The sequence below is a fragment of the Haemaphysalis longicornis genome, unplaced genomic scaffold (genome assembly GCF_048455015.1).
Source record: "Haemaphysalis longicornis isolate Haplotype H1 unplaced genomic scaffold, Haemaphysalis longicornis Haplotype H1 scaffold_1, whole genome shotgun sequence".
Taxonomy (NCBI): Eukaryota; Metazoa; Arthropoda; class Arachnida; order Ixodida; family Ixodidae; genus Haemaphysalis; species Haemaphysalis longicornis.
The window spans coordinates 260,196,791-260,220,918 of NW_027526203.1; the positions used below are offsets into that span (position 1 = coordinate 260,196,791).

The 24,128-nt window shown below is 45.8% G+C and overlaps 1 protein-coding gene across 1 annotated transcript in view; it reads right to left on the minus strand.

Annotated features, from left to right (window-relative positions):
- Positions 1 to 24,128, minus strand: part of LOC144144885 (uncharacterized) — a gene marked incomplete in the record, with an annotated part of 133,697 nt that overhangs the window by 4,042 nt on the left and 105,527 nt on the right. The window contains 6 exon segments of the mRNA XM_077676387.1: positions 3,271 to 3,328; positions 4,568 to 5,609; positions 7,071 to 7,116; positions 15,294 to 15,376; positions 19,759 to 19,883; positions 22,287 to 22,314. Coding sequence (XP_077532513.1) covers positions 3,271 to 3,328; positions 4,568 to 5,609; positions 7,071 to 7,116; positions 15,294 to 15,376; positions 19,759 to 19,883; positions 22,287 to 22,314 — 1,382 coding nt within the window.

Sequence of the window (24,128 nt, forward strand, 5' to 3'; positions counted from 1 at the left end):
TGCGTTCTTCCGCTCCCTCAACCTGCGGATGCCCTTTCATGGGCGGCCGCCTCTCGCTCCTGCCGAGTTTGAGCTGGCGCTATGGAACGCTGTATACGCTATGGCTCCTTCTCGTCGCGACCTCTCCCCTTACCACGATTTCTATTCACAGATATTTTCCGGCTCAGGTACTCCCCCACCCTCTCCCTACCCGGGATCGCCTGCGAGACATGCATACAGGGGCTGGAGTTAAACGTTTTCGCTGTAAAAATACATCAGCTTCGGTGAGAAAATCGCGGATGTCCATTCTGTGGTGGCGATGACTACAGCTTTGGCAGCGCTCTCAGTCAAAAAGGGACGAGTGGAAGCGTTTATCAGCGCTGCTGCAGAGCACGTTTAGTGATTGCATTACCCCATTCTATCGTTGTCCCTTAGGTGTGAAGCTCTATACCAAGCGTATATAGGCCACGAAGTCATTACCGAAATGTTGTCTAGTTTTCTGTTCAGCTGTGCTAGTTAGGCTAATAAATATTCCGTCTTTTTTAATAAAAAAGTTCTGGGTCTTTAAAATTGCTACAGTTTTTCTTCGCAGTTGTCGAGAAGAATTGTGAAAATAGTTAAAAAAATTGGTGGTCGCAAGAAAAAAAAAGGGGGCGGGGGTTGAATTACTCAAGGCTACCTGCTGGAATAACTGACGGGCGGTACAGAAGAACTGATAATCGTGAACCCAGCGCAACCAGGTATAAGTGAAAGTATAAAACAAAATTAAATTCGTAACTTGGCGCGAGAAAACTTCAGTCGCCTGTATTAAAACCTTGATGCGACTCATCGCTGATATTCAGTCCGCCCAATGTACATATATTTGAAGTTGAAGTCGAAGTTGAAGTTTATTCATAAAAAGTAAACGGTTACAAAGGAAGTTTACAGACAAGGGTCCCGAAGTCAGAGACTGCACTGGGACACTGGGACCCTGGGAGTCAGAGACTGCACTGCTTTATGCGTATTGAATATCCGTTTTTCATGTTATTTGATCAAAGCTCGGCCTATTAGCCGAGCTTTGAATAAACGATTTGAAAAGAACAAGAAAGTCGGTTACATTTTTACTTACTTACTCCTGTACAAGCGTATTTGCTAGGATGTAGAACTTAGAGACTTCCGTATTCTTAACTCGAAAACAAAGGACATGTGCCAGAAGAAAGAGAAGCCGCTTCGGTGGGTTAACGCAACCACCAAGAAATTTTCTTACTTGTTAAGCTCAGTTTTTTGACACTGGACCAAGCTAAGGCCTTGTAGGCTGTTATTGCAATTAGGCTGAGAGAAAATACACCTTATTGAACCGTTGAACTAAAGGTGTTTGTTTAATTCCTCGTCTTTGAGAAAGGTTCTGCCGATGAATGCAGAAATTGCTGAGGCAAGCAATACTCCCCATCTAGTTGCGTAGGATTTCGTTCTATGAGTTTGATGGGGCATGCAAGGCAATTCCCAACGGAACAAACTGAAGACGGGGGAATATACTGGCGAGACACTGTGTTTTGGTGTTGTAAGTTAAGTGACGATTGAGTGTCTCCCTCTTTATATTTCGTCGTAGGCTGGCGCTGGTTTATACTATAAAAATCTGGGGCTACCTCAGAGGAGACACTTTTAGGAGCTTGATGCTTTTGCTGTACATCAACACACGCACAAAAAGCGGCACTCCTGATCGCTCATATACTGCCTGTGCAACGGAGAGCTCAAATAGGCCGGGAACACCGGGCTGCATTACGTTAGAGCTCTGTACTTAAACAGGGTGCTGATGCTTCGTTCAGATTTTGCTTACCCATAAATAAATAAATAAATAAATCTGGTTACTAGCGTAATTTTTGCTGTCAGAAATAACCGGAGGTTGGAATGTTGCCTTGCCGCAGCACTTCATTCTTCTGTATATCTTTTTTTTATTGTTCTCTCCGTTTGTGTGTAGTTCTAGTAACGACTATTCCCTAGATTTCTGTTCACTGGCACGCGCATGAATGCGCACAGGCGACAATAACAAAAGTAATCATCTACCCACAGAGCTGACATGTTTTCCCTTGCACCAACCCCCCGCTCCGGCACTCCTATCATCGTCACTCCCAGTCCATCTCCTCATCTTCCTCCTGATTCGCTATCATTGACGTATGATAGGTGACTCGTCGCACAAGCGGCCTGTATGCTTTCTCACTGAAAAAATGCCTACCGGACAGGAGCACTGCAATGCGGAAGCCAAGACGTTTACGTTATTTGAGGTCTAGCAGCCCTTGTTGAATGTTTGCTGATCCCGGATTAGCTTCGTGGCCCCACGATGCGCTTTCGTCCTTTTCCACTCGTCCCTACCCTTCCAAAGAAGGTTAAGGAGAAATGTGTGGCGGACACATCCTCGAAAATTACGAGGCCACCTAAGCCGGTCTTAGGAGTTGTGAATGACAAAGTGCTAATGTCAAATTGGATGACCCAGGGCAGTCGCTCGACGCGCCGTGCGCGAACTTAAACCGGTTAATGCGGAGGCGCTCTCAGCCTGTCACGTGACTCTGCGCGTGCCCGCGAAGGGCTTTTCATTGTGTTGTATTTCTTCAGGTACGCGCTATGGAACCCAAAGCAGGCGTCGGGCCTTAAAGAGCCGCTACAGACGATGGACAACACCGGCTTTTCTACTTAATGAGACATTCAATGCTCTCGCAGTAAAGAGACACCCTATTGCAATGGGGCCTATACAAAGCGCCTAGCAAAAGAAACAAAACATTTTAAAACCACAGTTCCAAGTAACGAGCGGCAAAGTAAAAAAATGTGTGGATTGAGCAGCACGCAAGTCAAACGCCTGATAAGGCCAGGCCAAGTGGTCAGGAATTCGAGGGAAACGAATTACATCGTCTAAGTAGTAGATGTTGACTCCGTGTCACACGCGGCAATATTCCAATGATGCCTCGCTACCCATAGTTATAGTCTTACCGTTCAAACCGGATATTGGTTGATGAACTTGACGGCGTGAATAAACAATTTACAGTTGTTCATACCATCATAAAATACCTGCGCCCCCTGTTTAGATGTCATAGTTCGTTACAAGCATTCAGTGAACAGGGAACACACAACAGGAATGTTCACTTTGTCATCATTTATAGATGACTCATGTGCACATGTGAAATGGAACATTTGAAAGAAGTATTTGCTGCAATTTTAACCCACTTTTTGTCGTGACGTCTGCGTTCCAGAACCGAGAGTACATATGGTTTGAAGTGTTTGTCAGGGGGTCTACCTGTTAGGCAGTCCCTTTATACTCACTTTGCCGTGTCAGTTGCGGAGAAAATCCCGTCTTCGGAGTCCATCGCACGCTAGATTCCTGAAAACGAAATAGAGGGCGTGATTTGTAAGGTCACTTTCGAAACAGGCATAAGTGTTCTCTTTCACTTCTTACTTACAACCCCCTGTACGCCAGGCCTTTCATTTCGTGGCACGAACGGAATGGTTTTATTGTTTTAGTTAACTCAGCATCGCACGGTAAATTTCAGGCCGCAGGAATCACCGTCAAAAAATGTCAAAATCAACTAATATTTTAACTTGGGCCTACTTAATAGAACGCTCAGAAAATTATAGTACGCACGAACACCATTAAGGACTGCCAAGACGAACAAGCACGCATATGCTAACGGGATGAAAAAAATATGCAAGAGAAAGAAACGAACCGACGCCGCGCCCTGTATATATGCGTGCGTGCGTGTGCGTGCGTGCGTGGTTGCGTGGCTGCGTGCGTGTGCGTGTGTGTGCGTGTGCGTGTGCGTGTCTGAAAATGTGCGAGACTGCGGAAATTTCCAAGAGTGCGGGGCGTATAACGACCGCTTCAATATGCCGTGCCCCTATTGTCCACCGCAAACGCATCCGTCTACCCCGATTTCAGACCATCTACCGAGACTGAATGACGTCAAGTAAGGGCTAGTCCCGGCAAGACTTCCGTCAATAGTTCGTGTCTTTGTTCAAAACTGTGGCACGTCAGCTTCGCTAGTCCTCCACCTTGGCAGAAATGACTCATGACTGTTTCTCCTCGTGGAATATCCATGGGGTTTTCGAGTGCGTAGCCTGGCTCTTGCCATCTGATTTGCGAACAGCAAGTATATATCATGTGCACTTATGCCGACACATTTCGCATGTATATATCGCGGTTATAGGTTTTTTGCAAGGTATCTCCCTCAAAAATACCTTGCGTTAACGACCATGCCTTTAAGGCGTGTCCTGGGAGGTCATTTCTGACATACGAACTTTGTTTTCGTTGTGTAGACAAAATAATTAACGGACGATCTTTTCTTGTCCGGTATGGGTGCGCAAGCAGGGATTCATTTTTTTGGAGTTATGTTGAAACACCTCGATTTGCTTTATACACTTCTTTTGAGGCACCTTCATTTTTTATGCACCTTCATCCAACAGGCCTCGACGAGATCTAATGGCCACCACGCGACGTCATCGTTGTGCCCACGGCGCGCCTCTGCTCCTAAATCCTTGGTACTAAGTTTTTTTTTTTTTTTCTGCAGCATACTTATGACACTGTTTCGTGACCGTGCGTGAGCAATGGCGGAGAGACACCCACCTTTGGCGGCCAAACGTTGTCGCGTGCCCGGCGCGAGACCGAGGGTGATCCTAGGGGTGTCCCGGGCATCCTGGCCTGCTGCTCTTCCCAGATCCTGTTCTCCCACCGCTGAGCTTGCGAGCCTACTTGCTCCTGATGCTGCGGCGAGCTGGCAACTGCCGAGCTGGGCTGGTAGCGCCTCTGCTGCGCTTCCTGCTGAGCTCGCTGCACGTCCAGGGGTTCGCGCTGAGCGTTCTGGAAACGCTGCTGCTGGGCCTGGCGCTGCTGCCCTTCAAGCTGCCTTCGACGGGCAGCCTCCTGCTGCTGCTGCTCGGTGCGCCTCAGCTCCTCGTCCTTGCGCTTCTGCTCCTCCAGGTAGCGCTGGTACTGCTGCTGGTGTCGTTGGTACTGCTCGTACTCCTCCTGTTCCTGGCGCCGCCTGCGTTCCTGCTCCTCGAGCTCTAGGCGTCTCTGGCGCTGCTGCTCTTCCTGCTGCAGGCGTCGCCGCTGCTCTTCCTGCTGCTGCTGCTGGCGCTGCCTGATGCTCTCCTCGTCCTGAAACAGGCGCCGGCGACGCTCTTCTTCCTCGCGAATTCTCCTCTGCTCAGCCTCGTACTCGGCGCGCCGGAAGTCCTGCGGCGGCTGCCGGAAGCGTCCTTCCTCGTACTGGGCCTGCTGCTGCCTCTCTTCCTCTAACTGGCGCTGCCTCAGCTCGGCCGCCTGGATCAGCTGCTGACGCCGGTCTGCCTCCTCGTAGCTGCTCTGGCGAGCGTGCTGAACCGGATAGCCTGGCTGGTAGCTCGGCACCTGTTGACCTGGCGGCTGGTAGCTGGGCTGCTGGTAGCTCGGCTCTTGGTAGCTTGGCTGCTCGTAGTGCTGAGCCGGCGCTGGTGGGGGCGGCACGTAAAAGTTTGGCTGCTGGATTGGCGGCGTACCGGGAGTGCCCGGAGTGGCAAAAGTCACGTGGTGCCCGGACGAAGAGTGGGGCCGCTGTGTATGTGGTGACTCGCCGCTATATGACGGAGGCCGCGGTTTTGGTGGAGGAGGGGGAGGTGCAGTCGCCCTGCAAAGAGCAACACTTCAAGCATCCCCGAAGCTCACATGAAAGTTATACATTCATTGCGTAGACATCTTACTCTACAATGAATCATAAATACGAGCACTAGGTTAACGCATTGTAAAGGGGCAGACATAATTCCTGGGATTTATCTGTGTAATCTTTTCTTCATTTTTGTTTTGTGGAGGAGAGATTTATATGATCAAAGCGCCAACATCGAGGCTGATGGGAGGTAGGACGATAGGTAGTACACCTGCGCGAGGCACAAGCATTTTTATTTAATTTTGCTCGGCAGTCTATCTGGTATGCAGCAGGACGGCACAAATGCGCTATCCTGCCTTAACGTCGTGCTTGATGTGTGGACGAATTGGCAATTGCTCTTTATTTCATATTTTGTTATACGTACTATTGGGGGCAAAAGTCTGGATTCAACGCGAACAGCATCCGAACGGCTATGCATCGCCCTCGCATAAGTTCGGGCCTCCCAAACTATACATTTGCTTAGCCACTGCTTCGCAAGCCGCTTCGCAAGCCGATGCGCGCTTAGCCCACGGATGGACCATATAGGACAGGTTGTGGAATCCCAATTTTTGAGCTATTTTACTGAGTGCTTCATGATCACATTTATCAGCTAAGTTTTTTTTAAATTGTTAGCCAACTGGAAGTTAGGTATTTAAAGGGACCCTGTAACACTTTTGATAAGCGCTTTCACTCTTTCCTTCGCGTCTGAACCCACTGCAAAGATAGTTATCGCCAGCACGGAGGGACACTGCTTGATTTGATCATCGCACCAGATACGCCTTCCATTTCTGCTTTTTTCTTGTGACTTTTTTTTAAAGTTGCTATCGAAAAGTCTTCATTGCTGCAACTGTAGGAAAACCGGCCAACAGGCGCTACATGGCCTTAGTGACGTAATTCGAGCCGTCAAAGAACGTCAAGACCGGCAAAGAAAGAAAAATCTTTTGAGTGAGTTTACAAGTTATCTGATGGGCATACAGGAGTAATTTTTGGCTGAGGTACTTTGCGACCCCCTAATCTAAGTGCTCGGTGTGTTGGGTGACTACGTTCTGAAAGCATTTCAGATTTCAAAAAAGTTGTGTAAAAATTGTGCGTTAGCAACATGCGTTCGCCACATTGTGACAAGCTGTCGTCCTTCTTCTGTCCTTCTGTGCTAGTCATTATGCATGGTCTCCGAAGCGGAGCCATTGTAACACGTTCGGCCAATTCTGTATATATATTACAGCTACTGTTAGCACGTAAACAAAATTTTATTTAAGGGCATGTACTCGGGGGTTTAAAATTTGTGTTAACGTTTTACGCACTCAGATGGTCGTTTTCGAATAGTTTTGCAGCTAGATTTTTTAAATTATCATCTTTGGTTTTACTCGTATTGCGTTCGGTATACATATTTTTTTTTTACTTCCAAGCATATATGTGCAGCTGTTCTTGAAAAAAAAATTATCTTACCTTTGCACCACAGTCGTCCCGTTCGCCGTTCGATATGGATTCGCACCTGGAAAGCAGATTTATGTAAGTACCATTAGAGACTGGGAAATTTGAGAAAAGAATGCAGACTCAGGGTAGGTGTGTGATATTTAAATCATGTATGGTGTCTTAAAAGCGCTTAGATTTGCGTCGAGTTTGGGTTCTTTTAGGTGAAGGAGAAATCATGTTACGTTTTATACACACCGGTGATCATTCGTATGTCCACATAATTAAGAGATACAGAATGACATTTTGGCACTCAATTTTGCAGGATATAATTCGGCCGCATGTTTAATATCTTCCTTAGTTATATTAGACCCAACTCCTTTAGCGTGACTGCCCAAGAAGGACAGCCTTCTCGCCTCACAGACTGGGAAGCCCGTTATGGGTCTTGGACTTTCTTTTTTGCTTTCTTTCATTTATAAGCAACAAATTATTTTCAATTAGGTCCCCATTGACCTCAGTAAAGAGGTATACTACGGCTTAGCTTATTCATATGAAGTGATTAAAATTAGCTGTTATCTGAATGCAGAGTGAAATACAGTTGTGTGATATAAACAGCGTGTTAGCCTTTGATATTTCCTATTAGTATGGTTTCCTACAGCACAAGTATCTATAGGTACTCTAGAAACGAGTGATTGGGTTCGTATTTGCGTGCACTGAGATCCCCACTGAGCCACTTTTATCATGTGAAGAGATACTTACGTACAGTATTTAATTTGAACTGAACTTATCTAGTGCGTAAAAATATCATCAGTCATTTGTTTTGTTTTTGTAAACAAAAATTTTAGATACGGTAAAGGGACCCTGCAGCGGCGCTGGTACAACGCTTTCATCCTTTCCTTCCCGCCAGGGAGCACTGCGGAAGCTGAAGTGGTCGCTGGCACCGAGCGGCACTCTGTGGTTTTCCCGTCTAGGCAGCTACCTTTTTGGTTTCCGCTTTGCTCTTGTTACTGTTTTCTTTAATGAGCGTAAGAAATATTTTTTGTTGCTGCAGCTGATAGAAAGTCGGCTATTAGCAGAAATAGTGCTTGTATGACGTCACATCAACACACAAGGAATGGCCGGACAATTAAGAATGAGAGAAAGAGAAAAAGAATCAGACTGTACGGATCAGACATGTTCTCTGTGGAGTCCCAAATCCGTTTTGCAATCCTAAAAGGAATCCCCAGCCGTCTCATGGTCGATAACCACTGCTTTAAAGAAAAAAATTTCAGGCCATCTCCCCTTACGTGGAACGTGAGGAGGAGCGAAGCATGCAGTGTATAAGCGTATTCAAAGACTGCAACTCTCTCTTGCCACACGGCGCGCGCTGATTGGGCGCCGGAGAAGCGCCGGTGGGAGGAGCAATCGCGCGCTTGCTGAGGCGGTGTCGCCCTCTCTTGCGTTGAACCGGATTTATGCAATTTGCTTGCCCCATGCCCCAGTTTGTGGTAGTGGCAGGGGTCAACGCGAGCGCAGTGCAATGCCCGCGCCTCGCCCTGGGGTTTGTCCTCGGTGATCAACGAGGCCCCGGCACTAGGTAAATATGCCTTTTCTTGCTTCGACCGAACACTCGACCCGATCAGGCCTAGCGTCGAGAGCCGGTGGGTATTTGAGTGCGACACAAATTATAACCCGTCTACAAACAGCCTCTAGTGGGCATAGAGCGTTCCACAAATCTTTAAATCATGTTTGTTTACTTTGAACCGGTTCTATCCATTCTACACATTTCTTTTAGTATGCGTTATGTTCTAGCGCAAGGCGTTGGAAAACGAGTGTCCTGGTGTTTTAGTACCGTGACGACATAAAACGACGACGACAGGAGACGCCGACAGCCCGATCCCCTAAGGTGCTTCACCTCTAAAACTATTTGAACGAGTTTCTGAGTTGTTTGATGATTGTAGAGCAGTAACATATGGCTCGGGTATTTCGCAGCTACTGAATTTAAGGATTGGACACGCGCTTACTGAGTACGTTCTAAAGTCATTTCACGTGATGAAAAAGAAATCTAGAAAGGTGTGATATGACAAGGGCTCACTATAGTTAGACTCATTCCGTTTTCACCCCAGGACGCCCGCCCTCTGTGCCTGGTTTTAATTTGGACCTGCGTTCGTCCCGAACTCCTTCCTTCACACCCACCGGGGGCTCACAGCGGCTAACGCTATAATGTACTTAATACTTTGTTAAGGCTTTGCTAACACTATATTTCTAAATCCTGTTTCCGAAACCGAAATCATATCAGTACTATCAGACGTTAATAATAGTTGCTGTCGTGAGGCCTACAATATTCAAGTCCGGCCTGTTAAGCACGTGATTGACACAATTGTGATTCCGCTTACTTATATATTCATTCTATTTATAGAGACCGCCACCTTTTCTTCGAGTATGCAACTAGCAAAATTAACAGTCCTTTATAAAAAAAGGTGATAAAAATGATTTCGCAAATTATAGACCCATTAGCATTTACCAGTATTTTCAAAAATTTTTGAAGAGATTATACTTTAGAGATTCGACGCATTTCTGAACTCCCACAGTGTGATTACTGATTGTCAATAAGGATTTAGGAAGGGTAGGTCCACGGAGCTCGCACTCATCAACCAAAAAGAATACATACTAAACAATTTCGAACAGAAAAATATCGTAATCGGAATTTTTATAGATTTTAGTAAAGCGTTCGACCGTATAAACCGTGAAATTTTGTTTTATAAGTTAGGACAATATGGCATAAGGGGCCAAGCTTTAATGTTGATTAAGTCCTATTTATCATGTAGAAAGCAGTATGTCCAAATGAATAACTTCAATTCCACTACAAGACCTAACGTTTGTGGTGTTCCCCAGGGAAGTATTTTAGGCCCAATATTTGTTAACCTGTATATTAATGACATAGTAAACGTTGAACCTAACGCTCGTTTTGTAACATACGCGGATGATACCAGTATTTTTCTGTCGAGTGAATCCACAGATTTATTTTCCCGTGCGAAAGCATTATTGGAAAAACTAGCAGCCTGGTCAGACGCTAACTTGCTTGAAGTAAACATGTCGAAGTCAAAGGCTGTAATTTTCCGCCCGAAAAATAAACCAATACATTCACACATTCCACTATGCCATAAATCACAAACCGTCGAAATAGTTAAATCTTTAAAAACATTGGGTGTTGCTTTTTCAGAAAATATGTTGTGGGATGATCACGTACATCATATAACGCTGAAAGCTTAGAGGTCCATGGGATTTATTCTCCGCCACAAATACATACTGTCACAAAACGTCAAACTACTACTGTACCACGCCATTTTCGGCTCTTACTCCAACTACTGCACACTTGTATGGGCAACAACTACAACCTCAAATCTAGAAAAACTAGCTATTCTTGAAAAACAGACGCTTCGCATTGTTCTTGACTTGCCGTACAGGCATACAACACAACATTTATTTCGGAAACATGACATAGTAAAGATATTCAACCTGTACAAATACCGCTTGATCAGGAACTACAAACGCGAAAAAAAAGAGGTCTAAATTTGCTTTCCAGTCTAGCAAGCCTACAATTGTACGAGACTCCATATCATCAGCGCCATAAACCCCATTGGGCATTCCCCCCCATCCGTACAAACTATGGTCATCAACTCCTATCATATCAACTACCCACAATAATAAACACACTCACTGATGAGGGTGTCAATATTGATAATTTTTCACTGTCATTTTTACGCAGTTATCTTGCCGACAATCCATGTTCTACATAAGAATGTACGGTTAATTGTTAATATTGATGTCAGTGCTGTGTAACTTTGAATGTCTGTCTGACAAAAAAGCTTTATTTGTGTTATGAATTTGTTAATGAGTAGTCTTGAATTGTTTGTGTGTATGGTTTTGTTTGTTTTATTGCTTTTTTAGTCCACTACGCAGAGCGTAGTGGAATGTCATTTTTTTTTCAATACGCAGAGCGTAGTTGAATGTCATTTCTTTTCTTTTTTTTACTACGCAGAGCGTCGAAGCATGTCATGTCTTCTTCTCTCTCTCTTTTTTTTTTCACTACGCAGACCGTAGTACAATGTCACTCTGCCCTCTATTGCGGTTTGCTGTCGCTGCCAGCTGTAAGGGTGGTGGAAGCTCCGTCAAGCGATTTTTTCTTTTTTTTTTCGCTTTTATTCCCACCTCCTCCATCCCTTGTATTGATGGAAATAAAGACTATTATTATGCTACTACATGCGAGGAATTGTGGACCACGGATCAGGTTGTATTCCTGACGAATCCTGCTTATTCCTCTCCTACAAGTCACGTACCTCCAGTAGTCCTTGAGGCGAGGGTTCTCAAATAGGGGTTAGCGTACCTCAAGGGGTTCGTGAAGTCCTTCTTATAACTCTCTTTTTTCCGCCATTCTCCTCTGCTTTTTGCAAAACCTTGCCGGCAACGCAAAAATGTGGCTTTGCTGCGTGATATGCACGTTCAACTTCCCCGCGTAGCACTCGTCTTAACGTCGGCTTTTTGCGCAACGGATCAGGTGTGCGGGAAAGCCAGACACACAAAAGAGAAGCGCAGAAACCGGTCACGGTTTTGGCGGCTTTTAGTTGCAAGAGGCAATTCTTTGGCAATACTATACACATCGGCATAGCAGTCAGACGCAAAAGAACCTGACTACACGGATCAGACATATTCATCGTAAAGTCTCTGCAAGCCCAAAGGGAATTCCCGGCCCTCTCATTGTCGAGAACCATTGCCTTAAAGAAAAATGCGAACTCCTGCCCGCTCTCTACACCTCATGTCCACTGCTATAATTTCCAGTTACTAAATTGTGAGATATTTTCCAGTCTGGTGGGGATGTTGGGCCGGCAGTGTGTGTAGTAGCAGTACTTTGGTTCATGTTACTTGCTATCACTCTATCACTAGTATTTACAAGTGCGAGCATTAGTCGCATCGAAGTGCACTAATCAGGCGGGGGAAGGGGGTGGGCTAAGGAGTACCTCAGCCCATAACATAAATGTGTGTGAAAAGGTTGCACTTTAACGAAAGCGGCATTTAATGTGCGAACAACATGCACCTCGGGTGGCATCCTGTTCGGAGTGCATATTTTTTCTGTACAATTCTGCGCTATCCAATATTTCTGACATCTGTTTCCCGCAAAGAGAGGAACCGATTTTCATTTGCCTCCCTGGGAGTGGTTCCGCGCTGGCTTCTGATGTTACCCCCGCCCCCTTTCCACCCCTTCCGTATTACGACAGGGAAGTGCACGCTGCTTTCGGGTTTTCGCAGATTGAACGACCGTTCTTTCAGTCAACCGACTGTTCTAGGCTATTGACCACTGCCCTAGCTTTTTCAGTTGGCAACGAAGGCATTTCTTCGCCTTCTCAGGAAAACTAACCTGAGCGAACGACTGTAATCACTTTTTGGCGGGATCCGCTTTGTGTTAGCGGGCTCTCTCTTTAATTTAGTCTCAAGTGCTTGCGCACTTCTCTCGTGTCATTTTTTGTCCTTATTCTTTCCTTTCCCATTTATCCTCTTGCTTGCACCGCTTCATCTCTCGCATGTTTCAGGCGTTTAACTGGTTAACCCTGCTGGACTCCGGTGGTAGAACCCATGGCCTTCTTAATTTTTTCTTCCTTCCTTTACTTCACTGATAAAATAAACTCATTAGAGTATCGGTTTTCATTATGCTGCGCTGATCCGTGTTCATTTTGCGTATTCCTTTGCATTCCACTGCAACGTGTCGCTTTGGGAAAAATCGAGCGAAAATGTCGTGCAATTACACTTAGTGGTCTAGCCGTTAGCAACAAATACTCATCTCCACTTAAGTAACGTTCGCTCACACGCGTAGTCTATTGTGGAATTGAGCGGATGTTTTCGCGCCTCGTTTCATTCAGGTAGCGCCATCCTATGGACTACGTTTTAAGTACGTGTGAACTAATTCTTATCCTTATCACGGCTATTGGGCTCTCTTTTAATAGTGTTGAAATGGTTACAGACATCTACGATGATTCCATTACCGCTTTAGGCGTGGACCTCCATGTTGTTAGATTATTACGTTTTTGACTGATGTTTTCAAATCCTGCATCCAGAAATCAACCACCCGCACTGGGCAAGATGCGGCACGCTAGCGTTAAAGTTCACATCTATAACTGGAATGCAAGTATATATCCCCCGATAATGAAAGTCTTAATCGTTCCTTGGAAGCAGTGCCTCGCCAAAACCGAAATCATGCCAATTTTAAGGCGAACTTGGATAGTCATGCTGGATAATAAGAAAATGAGATGGGAAACGGGCGACTCATCCGATACTATTTTGCACTTCCCCTGCGATGCGATGGGGACTAGTTCCTGCGATTGCCGGCCGTTGTCAATACATGCCCCTGTGTGCGTTGGACTGCGCCGCTTGAATGCTAACGTAACGTTAACGCGCCCATTGCACTCTTTTTGGTACCTCACCGATCCCTTCACCGCAATCGTTCTGTACAGTGAAGTTTGAAAGTTTATTTTTTTTTCTTTTTGTTTTGTAAAAACTACATCTCTCAGAGCCGTTATCAAGTTGAGCGAGGCGTCAAAGGCTGGCTCTTTCACAAAAATATAAACGCGGATGTATGTGGTCTTTATGGCCATTAAAACTTTCCTGTCGCCGTGCGCCAGGAGGTTAGCTGCTGCAACATTTCTTTTCTTGAGTCAACAGTAAACACTTATCTACCGCACGACCACTTCTTCCCACTTTCTACTCTTTATGGGGTGCTGGTGAAGAAGCCATTGCAAATCGAAGCCAGGATTTTGTGGCCGCGGGCGATCTGTGCCACCGGTTTGCTTTTTTTGCATGCGTCCTCAAATGTGCGCCGATTAAGTTTTCTGTCCAGAGGCTGTTCATTGAATTTGTAACGCACAGAATTGGCTTCCGTCGATCCATGCAATACAGATTTGATTTTATACTCGAAGTCTTAGCGGTAGGTTCTCTAGAGCAGAACTGTCCTCGGGGCTATACGAACTATTGGTTCAAAGCAGGAGATTTCCGACGAAGTAATATCTTAGGGCCTATCAGTTGACCCAATTTTGAACTTGCCATAATCCACGTGCCCGGAGCAAATACCTTCTTTTACACAAGGAGAACCGCGGTTAACCTTCTTAGAAAACTGCAATAGATTACCGGGAAATTTCGAGTTCTAGAGGAGACTGTGGGTTGATCAAAACGGCGTTGTTGTAACTTCTCAGGCAGGCTATAAGTATGAGGGGGGAGTTAAGTCAATAGAGCGGCATCTTTCAATTGTTGTTGTGAAACGGTTCAACGAAAGCGATTCAAACATCAGGCTTGGAAGAGGTTGGAGCCAGAACCAAGCGGTGACGGCGGCCAATGCGGAGCCTCACATTCCGATGCTGGTTTTAGCGCGCTGGCGCCGCGTCTCTCCTCTGGCACGGACCAAGCACAGGTTTATTTTAGTGCAAAGACATTCCGGGCCAACGGCGGCGGCGGCGGCTGCTGTTGCCCCGCAAAAGAGTAACCGAGGCCGGAAGGGATGTGGGAAGCATTTTTCTTATTTCCAAGCTGGGGCTCCCGCAGGACTGCGCCGCTGAGAAGACATCTTGCAGTTTTTTCACCGGCCCTGATGTATGTCACTCTGTCGTGCAATAAGCAAGCTGCGACTTTTTTTGAGGGAGCTTGGCACGACCGAGGAAAACAACTTCCTCCTGCATCACCTGTGTCACAGCTGCTATTGATGAACGAGCGGTTCCGACCTATATGTGGCAGGTCTTGTGACACAGGTGAATAAAGAAAATTGAAATCTGTCTCGGCGTCGGAAGCACCGCAATTCTGCCAGCTTGGAAGCTACACATGGCATTTAATCTCCGCGAATTTTCACAGTGAAAGCCTTTGAATTCTCTAACACCCGCTTCTCTTTCTCCTTTTCTCCCTCTTTCTCGATCTGTGTCTGTTTGGGGAAGGCTGGTGAAGAAGTGAGTGACAAAAATTATCTTAATGTTAGCACTTGGCTGTTTTTTTTTTTTTTTTTTTTTTTGCGTGCAAAATTTTGAAGCTTATGTGATAATCGATTTTCAAACGCCTGACTCGCCAATGTCTACTTTTCCAGTGTCTTCATTGCCTGCATCACACGCACGCGGGTTCCAAAAAGCGGTCCTTCTCTTTTTTCACACCAATGCACGCACGTACTGTAAAAACCCATCAACTTGAGTGTAGAAACATGATACGTGATAAGCAAAGACTGGACGCACTCCAAGGCGAACGGCTTCTTACCAATTTCGTCTTCACTCAGAGCCTGTAGGACAGCGGAGCGAACGAGGTTCTGGGGCAGCCCCACGGGTTGGATGTTGTTGACCCTGCGTACAAGAATAGGCATGTTTTCAACTTAACCTTCAAAAGAGAGAGGCCCTCGTCCTGCAGCAGACATGAATAGTAGAAGCGATGATCATGGTGGTAGTGGTGGTGGTTGGGGTGCGGGTTATAATGACTATGATGACGACGATTATTATGATGTCACATTCATGTCTTCGCTCCTCGAGGTTTTAAAAAATTGCAAGGTCACCTAAAAACTCCTCATGACGTACTGAATACGAAAGCATTAACGTCCAATTTGTGACGTCTCCTCTTACCATCACTACCCTTTCTTCTATCGATCTTTTCCTTCCTCACACTCAGAGGACACCCTTTTAACCCACTCTTCCTTTTACCGCTTAGGCCGTACCTTTTTGAAATAAAGTTTATTCAATTCAATTTTTCCAGTACGCACTGCTGGCCCACCACCGTGGTACAGGGCATGTTCTTTTCTTTGTCTTTTGTTTTTATTGCGCTTCCAGTGCCCTGAGCCGACATCTGTGGTTCTCGTTTTGCTTTCGCCTCGCCTCCCTTCGACGCTGTTTTTAACCCGTTGGTTTCTTTATTTCCTATTCTAAAACCAAATCAAGGTGCACTCCTAAATAAAATACGTTGGTACTGTCGGTTGTGTACTCACATTTTGCCTCAAATGCGCCTACGGTTTTCTTTCAGCTCAACTCTGTTGACATGTATGAGCCATTCCAGCAGTTTGAGTAGTTTCGAACGGTTTTGGCTATATATAATTTCTTCATTAATTCATTACTTGTAATCAAGGCCCAGGTTGAGAAAGCTGTTCGCACGTACGATATAAAACTATTTGGGGTTGGAAGGTTCCTGTTCACAAAAAGCGTTATGATAGCCAAGGCGCCCGCCAATCATGAACAGCTGTTGCGATATCTCAGTGAACAGCTTTATGAATATGGGCTTAGTTACTTTTCTTTAATAATGGCGGACCTCAGAAAACTTGGCAGATTTTTTTTTCTGCCCATCAGGACCCTTCCCGCTGCTCAGCCACTTGACAATGTGACACCAGTATTTAGAATTTCTCGTGTTGCTCAGAATATTAGAAATACCAAAGGAATTTGAAGGCACCTAGCAAAGAAAACATTTGATTGCTTGCCGCTCTTCAAGGGGAATATTGTTCCCTGTTTGTTTTGTACTTCGCTTGTTGCGGTAATTTGTGCTGGCCTTTTAGCTTCGGATTGGGGAATCGGTATACCATACTTCTCCTTCAATGCAGTTTTAGAAAGCCAGAAATTAACCTACTGCATAATGATCAAGGCAGAAACAAGACAATGATGAATCAACTAACAAATACCTGAACGTTGTGGATATTATCGTGCCGTCAATGAGGAAGTGTTGCTAAAACACTTTTGAAAGCTTTATGAAATCCAATCTCTTATTCGTTTTTTGTCATCCCCGAGAGACAAATGGATACTGATTCGAACTAGGTACTACCATCAAAAACGAATATTGTGCGATGTCTCCGGAGACTGCTACGTTTGGAGCGTGCGTGTCAGAAAAAAAAAAAAAAAAACGCATGAGAGGATGGGAGCATCTGAGCCTGTTCTATATCTTTGCAGCCAAGTGCGGCTCTTAATTATGACAGCAGTATACGGGGTTATCTCGTGTCAAAAATAACAGTTAAATCAATAACTAAAGATAACTAAGCTGTAAATTAAGAATGAAAAAATAGTACTATTTAAATGCTCTATTTTACGTAGGGCGTTATCATGCCTTCATAAGGGCTGAACTGAGAAGGTTACAGGACCACACTTATAAAAGCTGTTCATCGGCTTATTTTTATTTGATTTGCAATTAGCCGGGGTGTCGCGATTGTCATAAATGTCTATTTTCACCCCTGTCACACTTGGCAACTCTCTCTCTCTCTCTCTCTCTCTCTCTCTCTCTCTCTCTCTCTCTCTCTCTCTCTCTCTCTCTCTCTCTCTCTCTCTCTCTCTTTTTTTCTCTCTCTTGTTGTAATTGTGTAAGCATGTTGCTGGCGAACAATGACGCCCATTTCCATAAATACGTCTAGCCATGACTTCGGTGCCTTGTATTGACATTCTGCGGTAGAAGATACTGAGGCACAAAAACTTTCATTCTTTGCAACACATTCTCAAAGAAACATTTATTGAAAGTCCCCAGAGCTAGAACAATGGTCACGCCTTCTCAGCTTAACTGGAGACAATAACAAATGTATTAAAGCGGGAGTTTAAAAGGGTAGATGGGACGGAAACAAGGCATAAAAATTCTGTGATAGGGGACTCTAGTGTGTCTGCTTTCCACAATCCCCATATAAAAAGTCAAGGGAAGAAGCGTGAAAAGCAAGCAATCTTTTTTCAGCAATCGTTGAGTTAATAATATACAAACTGGCAGTGAAGACTGCCTAACGTCTTCCACTGCAAAGGATCGCTGCGCCGTTCGACGGTGTAAAGAGTGCGAGGAGGCATTTCTGGTCCTTCCGCCTGTCCCCGTTTTTTGACACTTGGCAGGGCGTCAAAGCCTTCGCGTTATTACCTCGACACCTTTTGAGAATAGACGCAGTTTGTTTCATTTGTTTCTTTTTTTATATATTGCGAAGCCATTGGTGTCTTCACGCTGCTAACGCTACCGTTTTTTTTTTTTTTTTAATATTCACTTTACGGCTCTGAAAAACGCTCGTGCGGAAACCCCTTCCCGGCGTTCTTGTTTTGCCCTTACTGCTTTCTTCTTCTTCTTCTGCAGGGAACTGCGGCGTTGCGTTAGCTGTGAACTTCTAGTGCACGACGCTTCAAGTGGCACCGTCATCTGTCATTGGCTCGTTTCTGTGAATTAGTGTGACCGGCTTCCTAGTTGGACCCCCTTCCTCGACCAGGAGGTCCTCGCCCGCTAATAACTCTTTGTTCTTCCGTGTGCTTTTTTTATCTTCGTTTTAGCGCAGGTACTACAAACTAAAAGGGTCGAAGAGAACCTAGCAGAATACTTTGAAATGAAATTCGATCTCCATGCTTGCGTCACAAAAGACGTTGCCCAATATTTGCAGTCGTCTTCGAAAGTTCAGGCGCACAGCAGGTAGGTTATATAGGAACGAGGGGACGCACAATTCTGACGATAGTTTGGACCGCGTATTTTTATTTACTTCAGTCAAAATAGTCGTACGGCTGTTACGGTGACTTAGAAACGATGCGGTAAGCTTCATTCGAAGCCTAATTTTACCCATTTGCAACATCACGAATCTTTCGTTGCCATTCGAGATGTGACCCGCTTCCGAGCGGACCCTCCCCAGAAGTTGTACCGTCGGCAAGGTGGGTTTCCTCCGCCAGCTGTCACCCCATCACCTAAAGCCGTCATCGTATTGTGCCATTCTTCGTGAAGCGCTCGGCTTGCTGGCATATGACATCTGGGGCGGACTGCGCGGGCAGCGGAGTCTGTACGCTCGATTAAGAGCACTCGTCTTGAACATCTCCTTTCAAGTAAATATGTCGTGTTTCAAACAACGGCTTAGAATGAGTTACAATCGCTCGTTCATATGCGATAACAGTCAAGCGCAGAACTTTCCGGCATGTCTGAGACATGATTCCGACCATTAAAAATCCGGAGTACCGCGATTATGAAAAATTGTGCAGAACCCCCGCATGCGGCTTTGTACAAGGAAATAGGTAGCAGGCTGCCGAGCAGTTTTGTAAGCCAACATCTTATTTTCTGGGGTGGTATGCTTGTTATATTTTCTTTCTCCTTACTTTCCTGTGTTTCAAACAAGGTAACGGTCCTGCCTGGTACAGTACAAACACATGAGACCTATTAGTTTATTACCATAAACTTGTATTTAAAAACCTCACAACCGCAGCTTCGAACAGTAAAACAACACGCTCTCGTTCCAAGCACATTGGAAACCTGCTTCGCTACAGTCCCGAACAACGTGTTGAAAAGCTCCCCATGCTTGAGTGGCCTTTACAGCCATATACTCCTCGTACGAGTGCCAGCGCAGCCAAAGAAAAGACACCGATGCCGGGGGTAGGGGAGTGGTCGGTGGAGGCCAGAACCCTTCCCCTTCCCCCTTTCCAGCTGACAATTTTTTATATTCGCCATCCCTCCAAGCACTTTTTTCACAAAAGTTTTTGGTTTCTCATCGGGAGTGACTGTACCCCATAACGAACCCTTGGCCTGTTATAATCGACATCCTTATTCTCAGTTATCGTATGCTTGCCTAATTATCACCTTTTTTCTATCACCCTTTTCACTCTATTAAGCTAAACTAAGGCTAGTGCAAGTACGGCTTTTCTCGTGAGCACACAACGCTAGTTTTTGAGCACTTAAACAACTGCATGAAGTGATTCCCTTGGTTTCTTTTCTCGGTAACACGGCCCGGCACGTCAGTGTTGCGGGATGCTACGAAAGCACTCACCCGTCCTCGGCGGTGATGGCCTGGGCGTGGTATGCCAAGGTCTCAGCGACCTTTTCCTGCGAGTAGAGCTGCAGAGGCGAGTTGTACTGGTTGTGCACAACCGCCTTCACCGTCGAGGGCTCGCCCTGCGCGCAAACAGCACGCCAGTGAAGTGTGCGCATCAGCCAACAGACTATCGTGAGCACACTACTCTGAAGAGAAACCAGCGAACATGCTAGAACATGTTTTGCGGCGAAAAATGCGCCTGAATGTAGACGGCAGCACAGGCGCCGTATGCCGATGTTTTCTATCGTAGGGGAACATCGAGAACCACAACCGAAGTTTCGGAATGTACGCAAAAATTGCCGGCGATTATTCAATTCGATGAGGCCAAACTTAGCGCAGACCAACGACCACCCTACGACATCGCCGCGCCGGCACAAGTAACACTCGGGGTCGGACATTTTGATAACGTAACGTTTTTACGCGATGAGATATAGTTTCAAATTATCCCTGAACCAAAGGGGATCACAAACAGAGTACAAAAATCAAAACGGGTTGTCAAGGCACCGTTACTGAAAGGTCTTATTTGCACCACTGAATTCCAGCCACTGCTTCACAATCGATTGTATACAGCCCTCGCGTGCAATGATACGTTCATGGCGGTACGCGCACCTGCGGTAATTTCACGGCTGTCAGGCCGCGTTACCCTAACGAAGGCTCTGCCCTCGTCCCGCTGTAAGAGCGCGCTCTCCTCCTAATCGTAGTGACCTCTGCGGTCAAGCGATCGGCTCCACGATTGAGTCGCGACCGTCACGATCAGGCAGGTGTGGGACATTAGCAGGGGCGCTGTAAAACGACACGAAGCGGGCAAATAAGAGAGTATAATCTGACGACTTACACTGCATTGCGTTGCAATTCTCAACACAGGAGTCTTAAAGACATTCAACAACATAGGAGTCCTAAAGACGGCCAGACGACTGAATTGCCTGATTTCTCATAACTGGTTTTCTTTCCGTATCGGCGCTGTTCTTCATGCAACTGATATTTGCCGCGTGCAGCATAAACATTGCTTCGACTTGTCCTAGAGCCCTTCCCATCTAGGTTTGGTTCTGTTCGATCGCTGGCACTATTGAGACAGTCGTAAACACCCTGCGTCTACTATGATCTAGCAGGGCACCCACGCGCATGCGTGGGTGTCTTTTTGTACCTCCGTGAGAACGGGTGCAGCTGCGTGATTCGCTACTGGAACTCTCGGTAAGTGCAATGAACATTATCTTCCTTGTCTACGTGAACCTGTGTAGGACTCTATTCTCGAGATGCTAGGTTTCAGGCCCAGTACGCGACACGGTATAATCGCGTCCATGAAAGCTGCTCCCGAATTTCTGCCTTGGGCGTCCCGTTATGTACTATGTAGGCGCCAGGCTGTTAATCACCAGGGGGGCCGTGAGTCTAGTAGTAACTAATCAATAACGCAAAGTAGACCGAGGTTATGATTGTTGTGGACGGCGCGCAGATATCTCGCAAGACCAACACGGAGGAGCAAGGCTAAGCGGGAGAGAAAGCACTTTCCCAGAGACTAATCGTATTTAGGCCTCATGCTGCTTGGTTAATAATCGACCTACTTATATTTCTTGACGGTTATAGATCGTGACCGACAACAGTAAGCAATTACACTTGGAGCAATTTATAATCCGTATAATCCATGTCCGACCCGTTGTGTGCTACGACTCGGTACATGAGAACGCATTCCTTCGTTAGTATAAGAACAAAACTAATATTTTTTTCTCCCTTGGTGTTCTCTCTGGAAACATTGCGGGCAGGAGCGGCCAAATACTGACTCTGGCAAGTTGATACTTTTTATTTTCGCCGTATTTTACGGTTGCAGTCGGCCAGATGTGAGCCGGAATAGCCTACCGTGAGCAACTTTCGCGGGTCTGCTTTGCCAAAATCACCGTGAATGAACAATGCCCCTGAAGAGATAATTCAACAAATAATGAGTCACGCCATGCTATTTCAGTAAAACAATGGGATCTGCGGTGCGACATTAGGCGTTAGAAACTGTCACGCATGTATTTTATGATGCCACAGCAAGAACCACATTTTTTATGCGAAAGCTTATACTGCGACGTCGTCATTCAACTGATATTTCCCCTTTCATTGCAAGGATCGGTCAGTGAGGTGCATTATGCTGAAGCAGCCCCACGGGCGTTCTTCGTGTGCATCTAAAGATTTACGCGCCCCACACATGAATGCTCATTTTTTGGTTCCGAATAATTTTATAAAGATTGGCAGTGTACATTTTGAACCGCAAGTTCTCTAGTCTCCCAGTCATGACACGTACGTTTCTTCTAAACAGAGCTGTATAGCTCTCGAAAAATTCTTATCGCTGCAATCAATTGGGAACGTAGCATATGCAGTATGCGTTTTAATCCCGCACTGTGAATCATGACGCCGTTTCTTAGAGCCTGACGGCACATGATTCCGAATTCCATTTGTATAGTCAATATTGTGTAGTATTGTGTATAGCCAATATTGTGTAGGCTTACCTTTCTCGGCTTCTGGAGAAAATCTTCTCTGTAAACAGAAAAGGAAACAAAATAGGCATGTAAATACGTCTTCCTTTGCAAGCAAAAAAACTACTGCAGCTTGAGTGCATCACCAAAATTTATATTCATGGCTGAAACTAAGGGTGGTTTAGTGCTGTTTATGCACGAAACCGCATAGCATCACCTAACGTTATGCTGATTTTTTACTTCAGGAATCCTGAAAAAAATTAACAACAAATAGCACGATGCGCAGTTCATTTTTATTGAAGCGTGCATGTTAATACTCTGTGGCACGTTTGCATTTGTTAGGAAAACTACAAGAATGAGCCTGGGGCATCGATTATGGTCGTGCGCGCCAACTAGCACCGAATTTTCCCCGCCAAGGCATTCGCAACAGATAGCTCTGTTGCTTCTACCGTTCTTCTTCTGCCCATCAAAACGCTCTCTCTTTTCCCCTGAGGCCGTATGAACCCGCAGCCTTTCAAAAAGCAAATAGTTTCAAAAATATAACCACCTTGACATTCGATATCCAGCAACTCGTCGAAATTCAATCAGTTGAAGTTTACTTACTGTCAAAAGAAGCAGTAAAAAACCTTGTTAGAATCTTAAGTAAACATAATTCAGCCGCAAATAATCTCGAACAAATGACGAGTGGGCCAAGTTGATCTCGATCATTTTGTTGTTGGGGCATTTGAGGCGACTTCTTTTCGCATGTGATACTACAACTGTATATCGCGCACTCATTGTAGGTGGTGGTGCTGTGGTTGTCCTGGAACGTGGGTAGCGATTACTTGTTGAGAAAATGCCTCTGGGAATGGCGTGAAAAAAGAAACCATCCGTCTGCCCCGTTTTTTCATTCAGTACGGGAGGCTCAAAGTAATACTGATACCCGCGGGCAAATTTCAAACCATTCCTTGCATGCGTTGCTGCAGGCACGCTCTATTTCTGCCCACTGTGGTGTTCCCTTTCCCTACCTTTGTCACTGTGCCCAGGGCATGCCTAGGAGGAGGGTGGGGCCACTACCTTCGGTCAGGCGTGCGATAAAAGCGAGTCTTACGCTAAACCAGCGTTCTTGCACCGCAAATCGGCTATTTCGACGAGGAACTCCAGCAACAGAAATAGCAGTACGGTTCCGTATACACTGAGCTCCACAGCACACCTGAAACTTAGCCTGTGTAAGTCAAGGCGTTGTGTGCACTGTACTACGCCTTACACAAGTTTTGCCCGCGTTGCGCTGCACATTGTAAAATGCAATTTTGGCACTTTCTTTAATGCGTGCAAGAATTAAAGTTTCATAACGGACGACGATAACAACATTAATCACCCCTGACAACACAATGTGGCATGAGTGTGAATATTCGCGAAAGAGCTAAACAAAATCAAACACTACAAAAGTAAAAAATCTGGCATGGCATACGTGAAAAGTACATTTCTGCTGCTGCGAAGAACAAATTTTGGCCAAGTACTTCCCCTCATTGTACCCTGCTTTTAACATCGGAGTCCCATAAGCGAGAGCTCAATCCTCCTCGTGTCTTTCCAGTGTACATCACACATATCCATATGCATTCACAAGCATTGAAGAGTGGGCCTCCTCCCGTGAGCAAGTTGTGTGCGCGAATCTTGGGTGCGTCAGCAAGGCTTAACTTGGCACACCGCGCACGGCAGCTCCTCTGGTATCACCTAGCATCTGAGGTCTGGAGGCTGACAGCACTGCACCTGTTGGCCTATAAATCACGCAGCTGCAATCAACCATGGCACCATGGCTGGGTTTCCGCCGCGCTGGACCCGCCAGAGGTCCTTGGGATTTTTCAGGTGCCCGCCTGGCGTGAGGCAAGGCCCCTT